The sequence below is a fragment of the Aotus nancymaae genome, unplaced genomic scaffold (genome assembly GCF_030222135.1).
Source record: "Aotus nancymaae isolate 86718 unplaced genomic scaffold, 86718_ANA_hifiasm-v0.15.2.pri h1tg000003l, whole genome shotgun sequence".
NCBI lineage: Eukaryota > Metazoa > Chordata > Mammalia > Primates > Aotidae > Aotus > Aotus nancymaae.
The window spans coordinates 26,431,443-26,454,227 of NW_026988414.1; the positions used below are offsets into that span (position 1 = coordinate 26,431,443).

Consider the following 22,785-nt stretch of genomic DNA (forward strand, 5'->3'; position numbering starts at 1 on the left):
GCTGATAGTCAAAATCTGTTCCTAGCGGTAAGGAATAACAAAAATAGAAGGCAAACATAACAGGAAATAATATATAGGCGCATTATTCAAAATAAAATAAAATACTTAGCTTTAAAGTAAAAAGCATGTGATTTGCTTGTTTGAAATCCTAACAAACTAGATTTCCTTATGTCATTCGTTTTCTCAACTTTTCCCCAAATAATAACAACTCTGCCAGCCTTGGGGTTTTGGTACTTGAATTGTTTTCTTATTAAAAAAAAAAAAAAGTGCTCGCTTCAGCAGCACATATACTAAAATTGTAACGATACAGAGAAGATTAGCATGGCCCCTGCGCAAGGATGACACGCAAATTCGTGAAGTGTTCCATATTTTTAAATCAAATTTTAAAAAAAAACAACTAAGTAATAATCGTGCCATTGAAATGGTTTGTTTTATATTTTAGTATTTAAATCCCACATGATTTAATGAATTTAGGTGGAGTTGAACTCACTGATTTCATATGCCTCTGAGAAAATAATATTTCTTAGGCGCCAGTATATGAGATCATTTCTACTTTAGTATCTTACCTAAAAGACACATTTTGTGCTTCTTAATTAAAAGGACAAGCAGAGGTATTCTATATACATTAAGTTTTTCCACCTTTCAAAGCCCACCAAATATTGAATCTTGAAGATGTTAACATAGTCGCATTAGGAAGTGATGTTGTTTCACTGCTGAAGCAGTCAACAAGAACAAAATGAATTTACAATGAGCCTTTTAAAAAGTTTTACATGAGTCCCTCATATGAAAATTATATCTTACCTTGACAAACATATTGTACATTTACCTTTAAGTTCAGATCATCACAGTTAATAAGCTCCTTAAAGTATGATAACAAACAATGCCTAATACCACTTGTCCATTTGCCTTCACAAGAAGGCAGGAGTCTGCATCTCATATCATTACTTTAGATCCTCAGGTTATAAATAAACAATTACATATGATTTCTAGCCAAAAGTTTTATTTCAGAAAGTATAACAAAGTATTCTGGCAATATCTCTATAGTACACTAAAGGCAGGAAATATGAGCCTAAATATGGAGTGGTATTTCTTTTATCTCTTCTTTCACCCCTTTTAATACATTATTTATTTATTTATTTACTTTTTATAGAGAGATAGGGTCTTGCTATGTTGCTCAGGCTGGTTTTGAACTCCCAGGCTCAAGCGATCCTCCTGCCTTAGTCTCCCAAAGTGTTGGGATTACAGGCATGAGTCACTGTGTTCAGCCTTCTTTCACTCCCATACTCTTTGTTGTTGTTGAGCACTGACTATGGTATAGACTACAACATCCTGGATTCAAATTCCAATTTGTAACAATTAGTTGTATGGTTTTAGATAACTTAACTGTAACCTCTCTCATCTTCTATTTCCTCATCTACAAATTGGGGGCAATATCTTGATAGGTTTTTATGAAGGTTAAATGAGATAACATATATGAGTGATACTGTGGGATAGCTGGCACATAGCAGATGATTTGTAAAAGTTAATTTATTCTTGAATCCTTCACTGAAAAACAGGAACAGATAACATTTTTTCTTGGCTACTAATTTCTTTCTTTCTTTTTTTTTTTCAGACAGAGTCTTGCTCTATTGCCTAGGCTAAAGTGCAGTGGTGCAATCTTGACTCACTGCAACTCCACCTCCCAGGTTCAAGCAATTCTCGAGTCTTAGCCTCCTATCTGGGATTACAGGCATGCACCCTATGCCCAGCTAATTTTTCTGTTTTTGGTAGAGATGGGGTTTCGCCATGTTGGCCAGGTTGGTCTCGAACTCCTGGCCTTGAGCAATTCACCCCCCTCAGCCTCCCAAAGTGCTGGAATTACAGGCATGAGCCACCACACCCAGCCTTTGGTTATTAATTTCTCATCTTTACATTATTCTATCATTAATTTTCCAGAACCTAGTAACCTTTCTGGCATCCAGAGGTACCTAAATACATGATGAATAAAGTGAATTTATGTAATCTGCTTCTACTATTGCTGTTTTATCTGGCTATTTCTAAAAGCATTGTAAACATGCAGGCTAGTTATTCCCTATCTTGCCACCATGGTTGGCATTTTGCCAATAGAGTTATGAATCTGGATAAACTCTTTCTAGGTATTTATTTTTAAAATTCAAAAGCTTTTAGGAATGGTAATCATCTGGTTATTATGTGTCGCTAATACTTTAGCGAAAATTAGTTTACAATTGCTTTTCTCTAAAACAGGTGCTGCTTTTAGCTATAAAAGGTCCCTGGATACCCAAGAAGGATGGGCCAAAGGAAGAGGTTCTAGAAGTTTAGAGAAAGACCTCCTAAGTCAAGTGCCAAGCACAGTAATGGATGTTTAATGTATATTATCTGGTTTAATTCTTACAATTTCTTGAGGGGAGTATGACTATTCCCATTTCACACATGAGAAAACTTGCTTTACAGAGAGGTTAAGAGACTTGCTCAAGCTGACAAATAGAAAGTAATTATATGGAATTCACCCCAGACTTATCTCAAAGTTCACGTTCTTCTGTCCAATAGTATGCTCCGAGAACACCAAAAGAGATGTCAAAGATGCTGAGGGGTGCGTGCCTGCCCCATAGTTTTACCAGGTGCTGGTCTTTGGCCATTAAAAAAAGTCACCAAAAACATAGTCCCTACTAGATTATGAGTTTAAGGACAGAGACTAGGTCTTACTCATGTTTGGAGACTTGGTATCTAATACAAAGGTGTGTGGAATAGGGCAATGCCCAGGTCTTTTTATTAAAACAAATTTATTCTTATTCTTGGATCCTTTCAGTTTGTTTACCTAATACTAAATAGCTCTGGTATTTACAAGATTTGCCTTCTTTTTATCAACTGTTCTTCTCTCCTACTTTCCAACTGGCTTAGTTCAGACAAAAGTGATAACATACTTACACTGTGATGTACTAAAATATGTAAAACATAAGGATCTTTAAACACAGCATAAACACAGCGTGCAGTCAGTTTTCAGATGGTACAGGTTCAGCACTGCATTTTAGATTAGTGAGATATCAGATGATGATCTTGTTAGAAGCCATTGCTGTCCATCTCTAAAATCTTCTCCCCTAATACTATGCTCTGTCTTCCAGTGAATACCCCTAGGACATTGTGAGATGCATGTGTGCACCAAAAAGTGGAAAATCCAAGATAACCAGGAACAGACAGTCCGCAACATGGTGGCTTCAGAGGTCAGAGGCAGGGAAGGAGGTGCAGGATGAGCTGAGCTGCCCCACCCCACATCCAACCCCCATTAAAGGGGAGCAGAGACCTCCCTCTCACACCCAGGCTTTCTGGCTATCCTGTCATAATATGTTTTAATCTTGAAAGCATGATTCTACACTCAAAGTAGATATTTAAAACAGACTTTACCACTTGGGCAGATAAGGGTATAGAGCTTTTCTCATTTTTATATGGATAAATTTTCTCCTAAGACTATTCAAAGGATCTCCTTTTCTTTACTGCCACAGCCTCCCTAATATTCTCAGTTTTTATGAATGCAATCTCCTTACCTGTTGGTTTAAGGCCATAATTTGTAGGTCTTTCTTACTAGCTTTTAAAATAGTACCTTTATTTTTATGTCTACAGGTGTTAAATTTTGATTTTCAATAGCAACTTCACAAGATTAATGAGCTAAAAATATATTTAACTGATGTATTTTTTCTACTTTCAACAGAAAATTTCAAATTCAAGCTAATAAACACCAAGTTACACCCTTAAGTAATCCAAAAGAAAGTAGACATGAGTCCCAAATTTTTATACAACAGCTTCTATAATATATTGAGATACAATAAAAGTGGCCTCAAGTCAATTTTCCTGAAGAAGTTGACTCATGTTACACATAGTTGGCAATATACACTAAGGTGGTGATCTGACCAACACTCCAAAGTGTGTGGGTGTGTGTGTGCGCATGAGCGCATATACAAAAATATACACATACACATATACATATACCTACCTAATTCTGAGGATATATTCTACAATGTTTGATAATTCATTTCCTTTCAAAAATCTATTTATAATGTTAAATGCTGCTTTACTTACAACTACTTTGAGATCCTTCCAAAGAACATTTCTTGTTTCATCTTTGTATCTATTACGCACAGTAGGTACTTAATAATAAATGTTTGTTGAATAAGACCTTGGATAAGATACAGCAAACAACCTAATAAAGAGAATGTTACCTAAAAAATACAACCTGAAAGAAACTATGGGGAATAATCACTGGCATACGTTCTAAATTTACGAAGTAAATAAACAATCCCAGTAAATATTACTGGGATCAATTCAAAAACTCTTTGGAGATTGTGAAAGTTGGTTTCTGACTTTGTTGCAGATTTTACAACAATTCAGTGGTTTTGTGTACTTAAAAATTATGGCATGAAAATAAAAACAAAAAAAGCAAGCCCCTAAAAGAAATTTAAAATAACTCAGAACAAGAAAAGTTGGTTGTCTATGTGTTGTTTTTAAATATGAAAAAAATAATGTCATTTCTATTGCTACTTTAAAATTTTTATTATAAAAGTATTGGACCTGGCCAATGGGTATCATCAAATTACTATTTTCTCAGAATAACATATATTGTTTAAAATTTACCTACAAAAACAACAGTCACAAGTTAACAACTTTGCAATAAAATTTACCTCGCTGGAACTGGTAGTTTTGGGCAGAGAACAGAAGATTTTGAAGATGTAGTGTATTCAGAAGGCTTTAGGTTGTAGCTACATAGCGCTGAACCTGTTAAAAGAAAAATTATATGTCAGCTGGCCCAACAGTCTGAAAAAATTCTCTTACGGATTCATTTTAATTTTGTATTATTCAACATATGCAACTTCCAAACATCATAGAATTCATAAAAATCTGATTTGATCTATATTATCAGTCTTCAATCATTTAAAACTGATTCTTCTCTAAAATTACTATTAATGTAATTCATGTACAAATTTTAATTAATATTAAAGGTAATAAGTACTAGAACTAGCTTTATTGAGTGTCAGGTTCTCTGCAAGATGACATTTATGTATTATAAAATTTACTATAACTCTATAAGGCAGGTTTTATTAAACCTACTTTAGAGAGAAAGAAATAGAGGCTAAGAGATAAGGTAAATAACTTGCCTAAGAACACAGAGCTAGTAAGAGTAGAGCTGGGATTAAACACCACATCTCTTTGACTACAAAGCCTGTGCTCAACTACACATTATGCCTGTCTTTCCTATGCTTTCCATTACTAAATGTTTACAATTACTGCATATAACACATGTAAATTCAGATAATACATGAGCAGAAAAATAAAAAAGCAGGAAAGCAGGAAAACTGTAAGGGTAGCAGGAATCAATTCTAACTATAAATAAACTGAACAAATTGATAAAACTGATAAATTGATAAATGTGATTCCCAGTTTTCGGAGTTTAAGATAGCTTACATTCAACTTTAGATTGGTTATGCAAAAAAACCATTAATTTTTCTGATTATATGGCCAACACATATCTAATATATGTAAAATGTATATAATGTAAAATTTACATACTACATTTATGTATTATATAATTTAGTATAACTCTATAAAGCTGGTATATACATTTTCTTAAAATAGAAAATTGAGATGAATACAGTCCACTAAATCCTATATAAGTCTTATTTTACTGACCTGCTAATTTTAAAATACAGCAACTAGAATACTCGAAGGTTCATTGTATAATATATTGCTAAGTGAGGAGACCTAGGCTCCAGTTCTAATTTTGCTGCATTTTATCACATAAACTGTTTATATTTGATTAACTGATATTCCTACCAGATTACTAATTTGGTCAAATACTTTATTCTTAAGTAAACAGAACAGCTTTGCATTTGTATTATGATAATGAACTTTTATATTATACCACCATGGAAAAAGCTTAAAATATAATGTGAACAGCAGACTACAACACTGACTTAATTATGGAAAAGGCATGTAAGCATATGAGAAGGAACTGTAAGGGAATATAGAAAAAAGATTGATTTAATGGTACAACAAAATGGGGAGCATATTTGTTTCATTTATATCTTGTCCTATCAATCAAAATAATTTTTAGAAAGGCAACCATTAACTGAGCAATGCTGCCCCAAACCAGCAAAAAACCTAACTGTTTAAATATGTGAGCCTTAATAGCATACCGAAATAAGTACATGTAGCGTATATTTTATATAAAGATAGTCCCACTAATTTGACAATGCAAAAATATTTTTAAAGAGATAATTATAAGTTACATGGCAGTTCTTCAAGCTTTTTAAGGTTAAGATAGCCTCAGTCAGAAACTAAGTTTTAAAAATTGTGCTTGATTATTCTTTTCCATTTTAACAATCTATTTTTTTAAAAAAAGCTAAGCATGAATATTAAATTTTAACTCTTGTAAGAGTAATGTCTTCCATGCTTGAATATAATGCCACTAGATTACATTTATAGCAATTTTGCAGAAAACATGACAACAATGGCAAGCAAACATTTTAGACTAATCCTGAAATAGCTAGGAGTCCTAGTACAGAATTGCTTATGAAAAATAGCAACTGTGCCAATAAGTGCAGAGCACCCAATGTGATCATCAACTTCCTGATCTGAACTGTCAACTTATTTCTTTCAGAGTCCAAGATGGAATCGACTTGGACAAAATAAAAGGCCCTAACTAAAGCACTTTGTGTCAGTGCTACCAAACCCACAGCTTCATCTGAATTCAGTTAGCATAATCTCTATCCCCACCCTTTCTTCATTTAAAAAAGGAGGTCAGCAGGTGCAACGGAGTTCAATTTTATAAATACTTTCCCAGGATAATACTCAATGAAAGGATAATAGCCCTATCTCTGATGGTATTCTGGGACATAGGCCAGTACTAAATAGATCCTATACTAAACAGATTAAACAAAAAAGATCTTTACAATGTGTTAGTAGCAATAGTCATAAGAAATCTTATACTGCTTCCTGCTCAAAGGGTTGATGAACAGAGAAGTCTCAATGAAGAACATTAAAACAGTGCAGTAATGGCAAAGATTTTACAATTGTATTTCTTTCATGTTCATTAGCTAAGGCATGTTCAGTGAACATTTTGAAGGTAGAATCTGTTTTTTTTTTTTTACAGTGAAAGTATAAATAATACTTAGCACACAAAGTTTGGATATAACCAGTAAGACAAAGTTTTCCTTCTAATGCAAAAGCAGGTAAAAATTATACATGAGTAATGAAAAGCAGAAAACTAAGAACAAAAGCTTATCTAAAGCACACCAGAGGCAATCCATGCAACTCATCCAATGTTATTCAGACTATCAAATTGAGTGAGCTTAGGAATTCTAAGTTTAGTGTAAAAACATTTATCATGGTAAATGGTTGCTATGGCCTCCAGAATGTTTAACTACTACAATTTTTCAAATGCTGTATAATAGTCATTTATTTAGTCTTTATTTGTTATTTAGCTCAATATCAGTTATATCAACTCCCCTAAGAGGTACATTTCCATCACTACACTCCAAATATTACAGATGAAAAATAAAAAAAGTAATACTTCCAAGGCCTTAAATGCAATCAGTGGCATACTTAGAAGTGGAATTCTTTGCCTCTAAGCTGCCATGCTTCCTTTGTGCCATTCCTAATACTCATAATTGGGCAAGTATTCAATAAACTCCTAGGCAAAAAAAATAAAAAATAAAAAATAAAAAATAAAAAATATATATATATGTATATATATGTTCTACAGATACCCCAAAAGGAACATCTCTGGAGAAAAATTAGTTCCACCATGTACTTTTGGGCCTGTATATTTTCTGTCCTGGTTAATGGTTCCATCATCTGTGAAACATACAAGTCATCCAACATCTTTTTTATTTACTGTCTTCCTATATCATTAAAGAGATACTGCATCTTGGGGATTAGACCTTCCTATGTTATCTCAGACTTTCAGGATCTCCTACTGAGTCAGTTAAAATACTCTTTTAAAGTGTTTCTCATGTCCATCCTGCATATAACCATCAGAATGGTCTTTGTAAAATGCAAATTAGTCATACTATACCCCTATCCTCAGGATGAAGTCCAAACACCCTGGAATCAAAATCCTTCTAAAGCAAGTTTCTACCTAAAACTCCAGACTCATCTCAACATAATAAACTACTTGAAATCAATGCTTGCTGTTTAACAAGCTTCCAGGCTTCCACACATGCTGTTCCCTCTGCTTGCTCCATTCTTTCCCAGCTAGCACCTGAGTGTTAATGTCTGAGCAGAATTTCTACACATTATTCAAACTTCATCTCTTCTGTCAAGCCTTCTCTGACCCACCCAACAAAGCTATTTACTCCTTAGCTCTATGATAAAACATAGCATATGCTTTTGTAATTTTTGTTTATATATTATTTCTGTTTTTGTAATGCAAACTCTGAGAACTTGAACCTTATGCCTTTGGAATGTCTGGAACCTGTATTTCCTGGTACACAGATGTCATCCAAAAGCCTTCTGTTGAATAAAACAGATACCCTGAGTGGGGAAAAGATAAAATAATTGTTTTGAATCTATTATGTTTTGTGTTATATACAATGTTCAGATGCTTTTCACCATTTGCTACAAAGTATACTATATAAAACAAGTTCCTCAATCTTGCTATTATGACATTTTGTGCTGAACAATTCTTGGTTGTAGGGGGTTGTCCTGTGCATTGCAAGATGTTTAGCAACATCCCTGGCTTCTATCCACTAGATTCCAGTAGTCTCTCCCTAAGCTCTCACCACAGCCAAAAATTTCTCCAGACGTTGCCAATTATCTTTGGGGAGGCAAAAGTACTCTTAGTTGTGAACCAATGGTTTAAACCAGCACATTATTTGAAATAAAGATATAAAACCAAGAGTTGCTATGTTGAAGGCTAATTTTTCTTGCTTTAAAATTTTGTTTAATTTACCACCACAATATTTGTATGATAGATTAAAGAAGAAATATTCTTTAAAACATGATTTAGAAATTTGAAATTAATAGAAGAGAAAGTCTCTCAATGCAGAACAGTTTTTATTATGAAAGATTTCCATTGCCTTGTGATGTCTAATTAATTTAACCTCTTTTTGTCTAATTAGGAAACCTATTTATATGCTGAGAGAATGGAAGATAATTTTCCAATTTTAATTCCTAGTAACCCATGAAAAATATGGACATATTTGCAACTCCCAAGAAGCATCCACCTACAGAAATTATCCACGTAAGATGTGGCATCATCTGTCAACCACTGTTGGCACATACTAGCACACATAATAAATATTTGCTGAGTGAATTAATTTTGAACATCCATGTACAAGACTTCTACTAGATGTTGTGGAGGATAAGGAGAATTTTGACTCAACTATACTGCAAACTCCTTCCATGTGGGCATTGTACTTTGTATCTCTGATGCATACTTAATGGGTACCAAGTATTTGTTGAATGAAAGAATTAGTTTAAACTGCATGATCAAATGTAAGAATTTTCCTTCTTTTTAAACAACCAAGCATCCTTGCTGATATCTGACTTGGAGGCAATTCAGTTGCTAGAGTTGATCATTTCATTCATTTATAAATGATATCAAGTCAAATCTTTTGACTTACTGTGCCACAAAGAATACATAATGAATCTAGAGTTTAAATTTTATTGATACTGACTGGTAAGAAAAAGGGTAATATGCTGATCATCTATTGATACTGTCTCTAACAACCAGATAACAATAATCAAAAGATTTATTAGTATTCACAACTAGCATTATCTGAATGGACCACACAATCAGTTAAAGTTTTTAATGGCTAAACAATAATCTTTAAGAAAATACCAAGCTAGACCGGGCATGGTGGCTCATGCCTGTAATCCCAGCACTTTGGGAGGCTGAGGAAGGTGGATCACGAGGTCAGGTGATTGAGACCATCCTGGCTAACACAGTGAAATCCTGTCTCTACTAAAAATACAAAAAAATAGCCAGGTGTGGTGGTGTGCACCTGTAGTCCCAGCTACTCAGGAGGCTTAGGCAGGAGAATCACTTGAACCTGGGAGGCAGAGGTTGCAGTGAGTCAAGATCGTGCCACTGCGCTCTAGCTTGGGCAACAGAACAAGACTCCATCTCAAAAAAGAAAAAAAAAGTTGCGAGACTCCATCTCAAAAAAAAAGAAAGAAAATACCAAGCTTCATGACTCTACTCAAAATGTAAACACTGTCTCAAGGGCAGGTTATAAAGCTCTCAAATTTTGTTTTTTCAAAATATAGTACATTGAAGAAGCACTCTTAAATGGGAGTGCTTTTTCTACATACTATAAATGGGAGGCAAACAAAAGGAAAATAAGATTTCTGATAGAGTTTACTACTGTTAGGAAAGATAAAATAGGTATTATAAATTAGTTTGATAAGAATAATGGAAAAGGTAATAAAAATTTCATGTGAACGATTAGCACTGAAAACCTGTAGTCAGCCCCTAAATGACTCACAAGTTATGTTCATTTCTATTTATTTATTTTATTTTTTATTTTTTTTAGAGACAATGATATTGCTATGTTGCCCAGGCTGGCCTTGAACTCCTTGGCTCAAGTGATCCTCCCGCCTTGGTCTCCTAGTAGCTGGGAATACAGACATGCATCACTACTCTAGGGAGATTGTACTCATTTGTAAACTGCCATTTAGAATTTAGATAGCAAGTGCAAAAAGTAAAAATACTATGCAAAGCATCTGATACAGTCCATGGCATACAATAGGTACCAATAAATGGTATGTTGAAACAAAATCCGGGGTTTAGGTCTGATGTTTCTATTCCGATTCAGATGCCCATGCTGAACTATGGGGACAGGGGAGTGAAATGAAGGGTGGTGTGTGGACCAGAGATGCTAGGCCAGAATTAGAGAAGAGAGAAAGCAGAACTGTCTGAGCAGGTACTGTCTTCCCCTTCCCTTCATCACCTGTGTTGGTATGGCTGGGTTGAGATGAAAATCTCACATAAAGCTGAAGGAGGGAGATTCTTCTCTCCCACTACAATGTACATAGTCCCCTCTGATCCATGGAAATACATTTCAAGACCCCCCTGATGGATGCCCAAAACTGTGGGTAGTACCAAACCCTCTATATACTATGTCTTTTCAATCTGATAACTGATAGGGATACTAAAGAGATTAGCTGGTGGGTAGCATACACAGTGTGGATATGCTGGACAAAGGGATGATTCATGTCTGGGTGGGATGGGACAGGTCTATGCAAGATTTCATCATGCTACTCAGCAAAGTGCAAAATGTAAAACTTATGAATTGTTTGTTTTAAAATTTTTCCATTAAATATTTTCAGACTGCAATTGACCACGGGTAACTAAAATCGAACAGTAAAACTGTGGATAAGGGAGAACTATTGTATGTGTTATCTGAGCTTTTGAAAATAATGATAATAAGGAGCAAAGTAGCCTGTTCATCAGAAACTGAAGAGAAGAAAAGTAAAAGTAAGATGGAATTCATGCCCTGCTGAACATAAGAACTCAGATGGGCGCTCTCACCAGATGGTTTTAGTTTTCTCTGTAGGGCATAAGTTTAGGAAAGAGGACAAACAAGAGGGCTTAAGAGAAGAAGAGATATGAATAATCACTTGGATAGTATGTATACGGGAGATAAATGAATGAATAAAATGAGTTATTTAGAGATGAATAAAACAATTGATTTCACAGAAATAGTGTTTAAATTGGAGCAGAACAGTTTACCTGTTGGTGTCAACTCACACAGATACAGAATTGAGGATAAATGGTTCTGTGAGAATGAGAAATTATTAAGTGCCAATAGAGGTGAATAGGGAAATCCAGCCTATCATTCTTTCAAAAAACATGGATATCTACTATGTAAGCCTCTATATTAGGGCCTGGATATTCTCAGATGTATAGGGCTTGTCCCTAGGAAATTCATACACAACTACAAGAAGTTTGATACCGAGTCCTTATAGTATTTGGCAACTTTAATTTTTTAAAGGCAATTTTTAAACTGTTTTCTTCTCTAGCATTATATATTTATAATATTGTGTTATATGAATTATGAACCATAAAAACAAATGCACATATGTACCCTACCACCCAACTCATGCACTAGCACTCATAGTTCTTTTTTTCTCTTTTTTGAGATGAAGTTTTGCTCTGTCGCCCAGGCTGGAGTGCAGTGCACAATCTTGGCTCACTGCAACCTCCACCTCCCAGGTTCAAGCCATTATCCTGTCTCAGCCTCCCCAGTAGCTGGGACGACAGGTGCACACCACCATGCCTGACTAATTTTTGTATTTTTAGTAAAGACGGGGTTTCACCATGTTGGCCAGGCTGGTCTTGTACTCCCGACCTCAGGTGATCCATTGACCTTGGCCTCCCAAAGTGCTGAGATTAAGGGTGTGAGCCATGCGCCGAGCCAGCACTCACATTTTTTATATTTGTTTGTCTGTTTTTCAAAGTTCTTTGTAATACGGTAGCATCTCCACAATACCAATTAAATTTCCAGCTATTGTTTCCAAACTCTCTATTCTAGTCAGACATACTTGACAGGGGCATTCCACAAACTCTAAGTGCCCAAGAAAACAACTCCTCTTTCTTGTTTAAAAGAAACAAAGATTTGAGGAAATAATTTATTTGCCTAGTAAATACATTTCTTATAACCACCACAGAGGAACCAAGAGCTTCTTCCCCTTTAATTTCTAGAGGTAATAAATTTTCATGTGAATGGATGGTTGTTAAGTGCTAAAAAGTACTTTCAAATGTTGTCACGGAAACTTAAAATTCTTTGAAAAGGATTTATATTATGTTCTCATTCTAGTAAGAAACATGTTATATTGCCTTGCATCTTAAAATAGGCATAAAATTAACACTTAAACTGTTACTATCTCAAACAGGACTCTTCTCTTTAATGAACTTAATAAAAATTATGATAAAATACAGAAAACATAAAATTACTATCTTAATCATTTGTAAGTGTACAGTTTAGTGACATTACGTACATTCAAACTGTTGTGCAAGAATCACCACCATCCATCTCCAGAACTCTCTTCATCTCGCAAAACTAAAACTCTTTACCCATTAGACAATATCCCCATTCCATTCTCCCTACCACCCTGGCAACTATCATTCTACTTTCTGTCTATATAAATTTGACTACTCCAAGGTGGAATTATCCAGTATTTATCCTTTTGTGACTGGCTTATTTCACTTCGCATAATATCCTCAAGGTTCATCCATGTTATACCGTGTGTTGGAATTCTTTTTCCTATTTCTTATTGTGGTAAAACATACATAACATATAATTGACTGTCTTAGCCATTTTTAAGTGTATAGTACAGCACTATTAACTATATGCATATTGTGGTGCTACAGATTTTTAGAACTTTTTCATCTTATAAATCTGAAACTCTAGTCACTGAACCACAACTCCCTTTTTCTGCCTCCTCCAGTTCCTGGCAACCACACTTCTACTTTTTGTTTCACGTTAAGTGGAATTATGCAGTCTTTTTCTTTTATGACTGACTTATTTGACTTAGCATAGTGTCCTCAATTTTCATGCAAGTTGTACCATATGACATTGTTTCTTCCTTTTTTAAGGCTAAAATAATATTCCATTGTATGTATGTACCACATTTTCTTTGTTTTTGCTTGTTTTTGAGGTTTTGTTGAGACAGAGTCTCACTCTATCACCTAGGCTACAGTGCAGTGGCATGATCTCAGCTCACTACAACCTCCTAGGCTCAAGTGATCCTCCCACCTTAGCATCCCGAGTAGCTGAGACTACAAGTGCATGCCACCATGTTTGGCTAATTTTATTTTTTGTAGAGATGAGATCTCACTATGTTGCCCAGGCTGGTTGGTCTTGAACTCCTGAACTCAAGTGATTTTCTTGCCTCAGTTTCCCAAAGTTCTGGGACTACAGGTGTGAGCTACCATGACTGGCAGTACACCATATTTTCTTTATCCGTTTATTGGTCCACGGACATTAGGTTGCTTCCACCTCTTGGCTATTGTGAATAATGCTACAATGAACATGGTTGTGCAAATAACTCTTCAAGATCCTATGTTCAATTCTTTTAGATATATTCTCAGAAGTGGAACTGCTATATCATATGCTGATTTTATTTTTAATTTTTTGAGGAACTTCCATACTATTTTCCATAGCAGCTGCACTGTTTTATATTCCCATCAATGGTATACAAAGGTTCTAATTCTCTACATCCTCACCAACACTTGTGTGATTTTTCTGTGTGCTTTTTATAGTAGATCTTCAAATAGTCTAGATATTAACTCCTTACCAGATATCTGATTTGCAAATATCTTCTATGGGTTGACTTTTCACTCTGTTGATGTTTGTCCTTTGATGTACAGTTTTTAATTCTGATGTAATCCAATTTATTTTTTTTTCTTTTGTTGCCTGTGCTTTTGATGCAATTTGGTGCCATCCAAGAAATTACTGCCAAATGCAATGCCATGCAGCTTTCCCCTACATTTTCTTCCATGAGTTTTTGCAGTTTTAGCTCTAAGTAAGGCTCTTTCATGGACTCTTAACTATCCCCTCTTACTGATTTGAAAATTTCCCACTTAAGTTTGAATTATATATTAAAGATATTCCCCTCTGAAATTAATGATTGAGGTCTACATATTTGAGGTCAAAAGGCCTGTGTAGTTTCTAAAAGAAATATGCTGTAACAACAATGAAGACATAGATTCTAATAAAAATTATTTGCTACTCTTGAATTATTTGCTACAACTTGCACCTCAAATGATAGAAAGGGTAATTGAATGGCCAGGTGTGTGGCTCATACCTGTAATCCCAGCACTTTGAGAGGCCGAGGAGGGAGGATCACTTAAGGCTAGGAGCTTGAGACCAGCCTGGACGACACAACAACACATCATTGCCACATAAAGTAAAAAAATTATCTGGGCATGGTGACACATGCCTGTAGTCCCAGCTACACAGAAGGCTGAGGCAGGAGAACCACGTGAGCCCAGAAGTACAAGGCTGCAAGGAACCATGATTGTGCCACTGTACTACAGCCTAGACCATTGCACTTCAGCCTGTCTCTGCACTTCAGAAAAAAACCAGATAACTTAAAAAGACAAAAGAAGGAAAAATAATCAAAAAACAGAGAAGTAATTCTCTCAGTGATAAGGGTAACATTGGAATTAAATCTTACCAGGTCTAGTTTTAAGCCAGCAATTCAAACAACAGCATAGGTTCTTTTGAGAAATTTAGAAATTTCAACTTAGGGTTGCTGTTTAAATAAGGCATTGAGGCCCCTATACCAAAGGCTCTCTCTCTGATGTAATTTTTCAACTTTTCTATTTGCCTGTTAAAATTTTGTCTTCTCCATCCTCCATTGTTGCGCTTCTTGATGCTGTCATTTTTTATGGCTACGTTATTATTACTCATATAGCTGGCACAAAAGCCTAATGGTACCTGTGTAGCTAGGCACCCACTTAAGAAGTCTGTTTTCTGAAATAATGTTTATTCGCAATGACATCTTGAACACCTTCTTTGTGCAAGACACAGTGAGAAATACAAAGCTGCAAAACCCACCACGAGTGTCTTCTTAACTAGACCAGAACAGGCCACAGTCAGTATCATATTCACTTAGAAGGATACCAGCCTGGAAACAAAGCATACCAGCAGGGAAGCATGGGGCATTTCTCCTCCAGGGAACATCTCAGCAGGCCACACAGCCAACAAAGACCTAGCTCTCTTTTAGCCCTCCAGATGACAGCACAGGTTCAAGGTAGCAAGACTCACATCCAGTGGGTTTGAGAAGAAATGTTGGAAGATAGTTCATGACTAGATCATAGCTTTGAATGACAATATAAGACATACAGACTTTTATTTTTTACTATGGATGATTTCTGAGCAAGGGGTTAGCACTGATTGAAGCTCTAGGACTATTAATATGGCAGCAGTACATAAGAGAGCTAAAAGTAGAGAGATACCGGAAGCAGAAAGACTATTACATTCTGTTGGTGGAATAATAATATTAATAATTATAATGATAATAGCAGTAGCCAGTAATTTTTCTTAGCAACTTAATATTTGCCAGATACTGTTCTAAGCATTGTTCATGTATCAAGTTCTCATAACAATCCTATAAAGTATATTAGGTACGAATATTGTCCCTGTTTCATAGATGGGAAAACTGAGGCAAGGAGAAGTCAAAATAATTTGCCCAGGGTCTCACAGTCAGTAAGTGGTAGGAGCAACATTTGAACCCAAACAATTGGACTCCAGAGCATATACTTTTAACCACTCAACCACACCACCTGTCAGAGTATACTATGTGTACTCACACTGTCTAAAACTCTGGAAAACCCCTTAAGGAAGGGTTCACTCCTCCCTAAGAAACCTTATAATGATGAGGCTGACAGTTGTGAGGCTCAGCAACAACACATGTGGGGATACCATATGGGAATAAAAAATGAGATCATAAAGAGGGATTAGCACTTCTTTATTCAGTGCCTACCAAGCATCCAGTATTCTTCACACATCATCTCATTTAGTCTTCACAACAACCTATGAGGGAGTGTTGTTTTTAATCCACATTTTTTCAGAAGAGGAAGCCAAGGCTCAGAGAACTTTTGCCTTTTGCCCTCATTACAGAGCCAGTCAGTGACAAAGTCAGTACTGGAATCCAGACCCAAATCAATCCATGTTATCCTATGCTGAGGGCATGGAATGATGGAACAGGGATACTGCCAGCCTGGAAGGCTGCAGTCCCCCTGCCTTCAGAAGGCTAGGATCCCCAACTGAAAGACTCTGGAGCCATGCTACCATGTGCAGAGCTATGGTTCCAGCCTGTCTGTCCACTCAGCTAGAAGTTGTACCCACTGGATACTTAGGTCAGTCCTTGTTCCAAAGAACCAGCACTAGCCTGTGGATCTGGGTAGGACCAATGCAGCTCTGAGGATTCCTACACACTAAATATAAGCATAAAACCTCAAGGAAATTTAAAAACATGGGCCTCTACAAAGGGTGGTTAAAAAAAAACAACTATTCTTTAAAGAGAAGTGAAGCAAATCATGTGGACCTGAGGATGGTACCTAGAGAAAAAAGCCTAAGAGAACAGAGCTAAGTTTCAGGAAACTATGTTAGTTTTCTCAGCTAATTCCCATATGTTTAGCCTCAAAGTTTCTCACAATTATTCTTAGAAAAAGATCTATGACATAACATTAAATTTATCGAGCAGAACACAAAATTATATACACACCGACTCGTTGAAAAAGTACTGATGGTGGAATTTTAATTTCTAATTATTTTTTCTGAACTTTTCAAATTTCCTATAATATATATAGTTACATTGCTAACCAGGGGTAAATACACATATATATACATATATATATACACACATATATATACATATATAATTTAAATATATATAAAATTTGTTTTGATTTACATATATATGTGTGTGTGTGTGTGTATATATATATATATATATATATATATGAATTAAAATACTTTCAACCAATACTTGGGAAGGGGGAACAAAAAACAAATTTTACACAGAGTGGTTTAGTAATTTCCAAATACTCAATAGACTACAACAAATTCACCTGAGATATTTATTTAAAAAATACAAATTTCCAGAGTGCAAGGACCCACTCAGAATTTCATGGGGTGGGCCCAGGAATCTGGAGTTTAACAGCTCCCTGGGTGACTATAACATCTTTTAGCAAGGAAGTCCAAAATTACTTCGATTCTCTAAGGTTGCTTGATAATTTATTTAACACTAGGGCAAATTTATATTTAACAAAGAGAACAAAGTGACAGGACATAGATTTGGATAGCCTAATATCTCACCATTCATCTCTGCAAACTTCTGAACATCACTCAGAGTTTTCAGTTCTTGCCTGGGACATGCTGCTACACACAGTGCAACAGACTTAATCTTCCGGTTTATCAAGTCCAGGTTGCAAGGATCCAAAAAGAATACATACCTAAAGCATGGAGGAAAAAAACTGAGACATTATTTCACAAAACACATTGTGGGTCACTGCATATTTGACTAAGCCTAGAGCAAAGAACATCTATTTCACATTCCTCCACAATAAAAATCTCATCATGAATACATTTGAAAAAAATTGCTTATAAACAGACTGTTAAACAGTAGGAATAGGGGAATCATAGGATCATAATTTTCATGATCTATTTTTCTAACATTTAAGTGTTTGTAATGCGCACATGAAGATTTTATAATCAGAAATCATCTATTTTAATTTTCTTCAAATCATTAATTTTTTCTTATTTTGTCAAACTTGCACCAAAAAAATTGGAATATCATAATACTGCTATCTAGTACAGCATGAATTACAGTTCATATATAAACTGTAAACTTTAGTTAATAAATGTAATTCATTCATTATATATAATTCATATAAACAGAATTATATAGTTCCGAAAATGAATATATATTATATATATCAATTAATATATACAACTGAATATATAAAGTTAAATGGAGACTAGAGGGAAATACACCAACATTTCAACTACAGTCATCTCTAGGTGTTAAAATAAAGGGATTTTTAATTTACTTTATTTTACCTTTTGGAATCCACATCTTCTAGAAAGAATGCAAATTACTTTTGAACTGCTATAACTCCAGTAAATACTGCTTATTAATGGTTTAAATACTGTCCATTACAGATAGACAAAATAATCCCCAAGTCTGAAATTATACCCTTTAAGTTCTGTATATTTATATTTTAGGAAAGGGAAGATTAATTAGAAAGCACACTAAAGCAAGTATTTTTAACGTTATAAAGTAGATGAGATGATAAAGATTATAGATGTTAACATCTGCTCAAAGAGAAAGTAAGGGCTAAATATTCTCAACTGAGATAAGCTAAGTGCAATATTACAGATCAAGGAAGGGAATACAAGAAGGAATGCTTCCACCTAAAATAGGAGTTAAGAATCTCCAACCAGGGTTCAAGTCCACTGAGTCCATAAGAAGTTTTATAAAATCATGCATCTGTCAATAGCCTTTCACACAGTTAAACTCTGTGTGAGTTTCAAATCTGGAATGGGAAATATAACCAAATATAAAAATTAGGCGAATAAACTGAAAAGAAGAAAAGATAAAGTCAATACATATGCTGAAATGGGAAATATAAAGAGATACCAGGAAAAAAAACAGTAAGTAGGAAAAAAAGGTGGAGGGTTGGGGGACTACTACAGAGGCCTTTGCAGATCAAGTAACACTAAACACTTCAGCGCAGCAAGGGGACTGGGAACCCAGCATGAAGGTCAGGTATAACTTACCAAACTAAAAAACAAAAAAATTTTATATATGATCGTATCAGTGACTCCAAACCCATTAATGTTCTGTCTATACAAACAGAAGGAAAGAAAAAAAGCCAGGCAGAAAGATGTGGTTTAGAAGTAGGTTTTGTGGACTGCTTCCTTGGCTGATACAAAGAATTATTTCTGGCAACTTTTGAGTGGAAAGAAGCATGCCCTTAGTAATTCTCCCTTCATCTATCCTGGGCATCTGACTAAGACCCTGTATAATGAATTGCATGAAGATCTTGGACAGGGAACAATCAGGACCTTGAGAACCTTGAGAAATGTGTTATAAAACCTTTGAATCAACCACTTCAGCTACTACTACCACCACCACTATCACCGCTACCATTGCCATTACCACCATCATTACTACTAAGAATACTTTTTTTTTTCTTTGAGACGGAGTTCTGCTCTGTTGCACAGGTTGGAGTACAATGGTGTGGTCTCAGCTCACTGCAACCTCTGCCTCCAGGATTCAAGTGATTCTCCTGCCTCAGCCTCCCAAGTAGCTGGGAATATAGGTGTGTGCCACCACGCCTGGCTAACTTTTTGTATTTTTAGTAGAGATGGGGTCTCATCATGTTGACCAGGCTGGTCTTGAACTCCTGACCTCAGGTGATCCACCCGCCTCGGCCTCCCAAAGTGCTGGGATTACAGGCATAAGCCACTGCACCTGGCCTAATAAAACTTAAAGATAAAGACTTTTAAAAATGATAGCCAATTTTATTGAAGACTTACTATTTCTCAGACACTGTATTGATCCTTTACATGTATTAACTCATTTAATTCTCATAGTAATTCTGTTGTGTTTCTCTATGGGGTGGGAGGTGGACAGTGGAACTGGGATGGGATTGAGGAAACAGTTCTAAGTGATGAGCAATGCCTTGAGAACCATCTGGGGAAATCACATCACAGTAGAAAAAGAAGCTTAGGGAAAAGGAAAAAAAAGCCAGAAGCTGCCAGGGCCTTGCTGCTGGGCCTAGGCTGGATCAATGACAACCTCTTGAGAATAGATGCACTGTCTGTCCTGCAGGCTTCTGCCTTCTCCAAGGGCAAATGTATTCCTATTATATTTCTAACTTTTTTTATACCTAAAAACATTTTCCTTTGATCTATACCAGTGAATGGGCAGCAACCTTATCCTTTCCTTTAGTCAGACCAATGTGAACTTGCTTTCTGGTTCTCTCTAACAGTTCTCTGACCTTGGAAAATACATTTATTCTTCTGAGCCTCAGTTTCCTTATCTGAAAAACTACATATCACCTATTTTATAGTTTGTTGTAATGTGACCAATACTATACATAAAGTACCTAACATACTAGGCACTCGGTGATTCAAGTCGTTATCATTAAGAATACTATTTGCTTTCCACACATTTTACAATTCATAGTAAGGAACTAAATGCAATGCTTTCTTATATGGGCATAAAACAGGGATACAATACTAACATTCAGTTTTCATTTATAAAAAAAAAAAAATCTGTGTAGGAGTATTCATGACTAAGGGTAAGGTCATTACCCTTAAGAACTAAGTAGGCCCCCACAACAGGTCCAGCACAAGGAAAACAAGAACAGGAGGGTGAGAAGAATGCTACCATGACTACAACACTGTGAAATGAATACTGCACGTTTGTTTAGCCCGCATATATGGTTTGAAAAGATCTAAAAACTTATTTGAAATGGTATCTTCAAAAAATATACACTCACATACATCATATGTTTACACTCCATATCTTACCTGCTCTCCATAGTCTAAGAATATATTAAGCTGGCCAGGCGTGGTGGCTCACGCCTGTAAACCCAGCACTTTGAGAGACTGAGGTGGGCAGATCACTTGAGGTTAGGAGTTTGAGACAAGTCTGACCAACATGATGAAACCCCATCTCTACTAAAAACACAAAAAAAGTAGCTGGGTGTGGTGGCAGGCATCTGTATTTTCCAGCTACGTGGGAGGCTGAGGCAGGAGAATCACTTGAACCCGGGAGGCAGAGGTTGCAGTGAGCCAAGATCACACCACTGCACTCCAGCCTGGGTGACAGAGCAAGACTCTGTCTCAAAAAAGAAAGAAAGAAAGAAAGAAAAGAAAAAAAGAAAGAAAGAAAGAAAGAATAGTATATTTAGCTTAATTCTCTATGCATTTCACATATCCAAATGCACACACATAAAATTAAAAATAACAGAGACCTTGACCTTAGGTTCAGATTCTATTAACATTTGTTGGGTGTGTAGGTATTAGTCACTGTCACATTCAAGACCTTCTTTGATCTTTGCAACAACTGTGTGAGGTAGGGACTATATCACCACCACAGATGTTAAAACTGAGGCCCGGAGGCCTAACACCAGGCCCACGACAGCTAGTAGGTTCCAAACCATGAATTCAAACCTAGTATCTCTGATGCTGAGTTTCAGTTTCTATTCTGCACTATTCTCAAAATATTTCCTACAAATAATCATTAATAACTTTAACTGCTCTCTATTAACTTTGAACATTCTGCTTCCAGCATTCTGAAGTTCATCCAATCCATGGCAACATGCATACAAGTAATTATATTTTAATTAATTCATATTTAACTGAATATTTACGGGGGGCAAAGTGCTTGTATCAAACCAATTTATGATTTATTAAAACGTACTTTCTTGCCTTCTGATTTGAAAATTTCCTTAACCAGGTAAATAAATGCTTACATTAGTTTTTCAGTTTTCACTTTAAAGTAAATGAACTGCATGTGATAGTTTTTATTTTTTGACAATGAAACAAACAATTGAATCTTTTTTTTTTTTTTGAGATGGAGTTTTGCTCTTGTTACCCAGGCTGGAGTGCAATGGCGTGATCTCGGCTCACCGCAACCTCCGCCTCCTGGGTTCAGGCAGTTCTCCTGCCTCAGCCTCTCGAGTAGCTGGGACTACAGGCACGCGCCACCATGCTCGGCTAATTTTTTATGTGTTTAGTAGAGACGGGGTTTCACCATGTTGACCAGGATGGTCTCGATCTCTTGACCTCGTGATCCACCCGCCTCGGCCTCCCAAAGTGCTGGGATTACAGGTGTGAGCCACCGCGCCCGGCCAAACAATTGAATCTTAAATAAGGATGGCATTGTCAAACCAGGTCATTGTAAGTCACTGAAAACGACAGATGTTTCAGCTGAGAGGGTAACACACAGTATCTGCCTACTTTTACTCCCAAAATGGAATCAGGAAAGAGATATGGCACATCCATTTTGAGAAGGCTTCTCCTGTCTGATTATGTGTCTTGGCCTCTATACCTTCTTCTTCTCTACTCCATCTCCAAGGTGGAGAGCCCATGTCACAGATAATCCATAAACTTAAGTTTAAGAGCAAGTTTGTCATTGCTATCTTTAGTGAATCTTTTACTGGGCCTATTAGTAACCTAAATACAATGTTGTTTAAGTTTACATCCTTTAGAGGAACAGGAATAAATAAAATACCAAAAGTAAGAATGAAAGACAAGAAGCAGTAAG

General features: G+C 35.9%; 1 protein-coding gene and 1 non-coding gene across 6 annotated transcripts in view; one reads left to right on the forward strand and one right to left on the reverse strand.

The window, feature by feature from the left end:
- Positions 1-22,785, reverse strand: part of SLC44A1 (solute carrier family 44 member 1) — a 197,288-nt gene that overhangs the window by 79,021 nt on the left and 95,482 nt on the right. For all 5 annotated transcript variants that reach the window (XM_021672129.2, XM_012439084.2, XM_012439083.2 and 2 more), the window contains exons 4-5: positions 17,820-17,956; positions 4,671-4,764 (exon numbers count right to left, since the gene is read on the reverse strand). In XM_021672129.2, coding sequence (XP_021527804.1) covers positions 4,671-4,764; positions 17,820-17,956 — 231 coding nt within the window. The remainder of the gene's footprint in view (positions 1-4,670; positions 4,765-17,819; positions 17,957-22,785) is intronic.
- LOC135277269 (U6 spliceosomal RNA) lies at positions 267-373 on the forward strand. Its single transcript, XR_010344886.1, has one exon. It is a non-coding gene; the product is annotated as a U6 spliceosomal RNA (small nuclear RNA).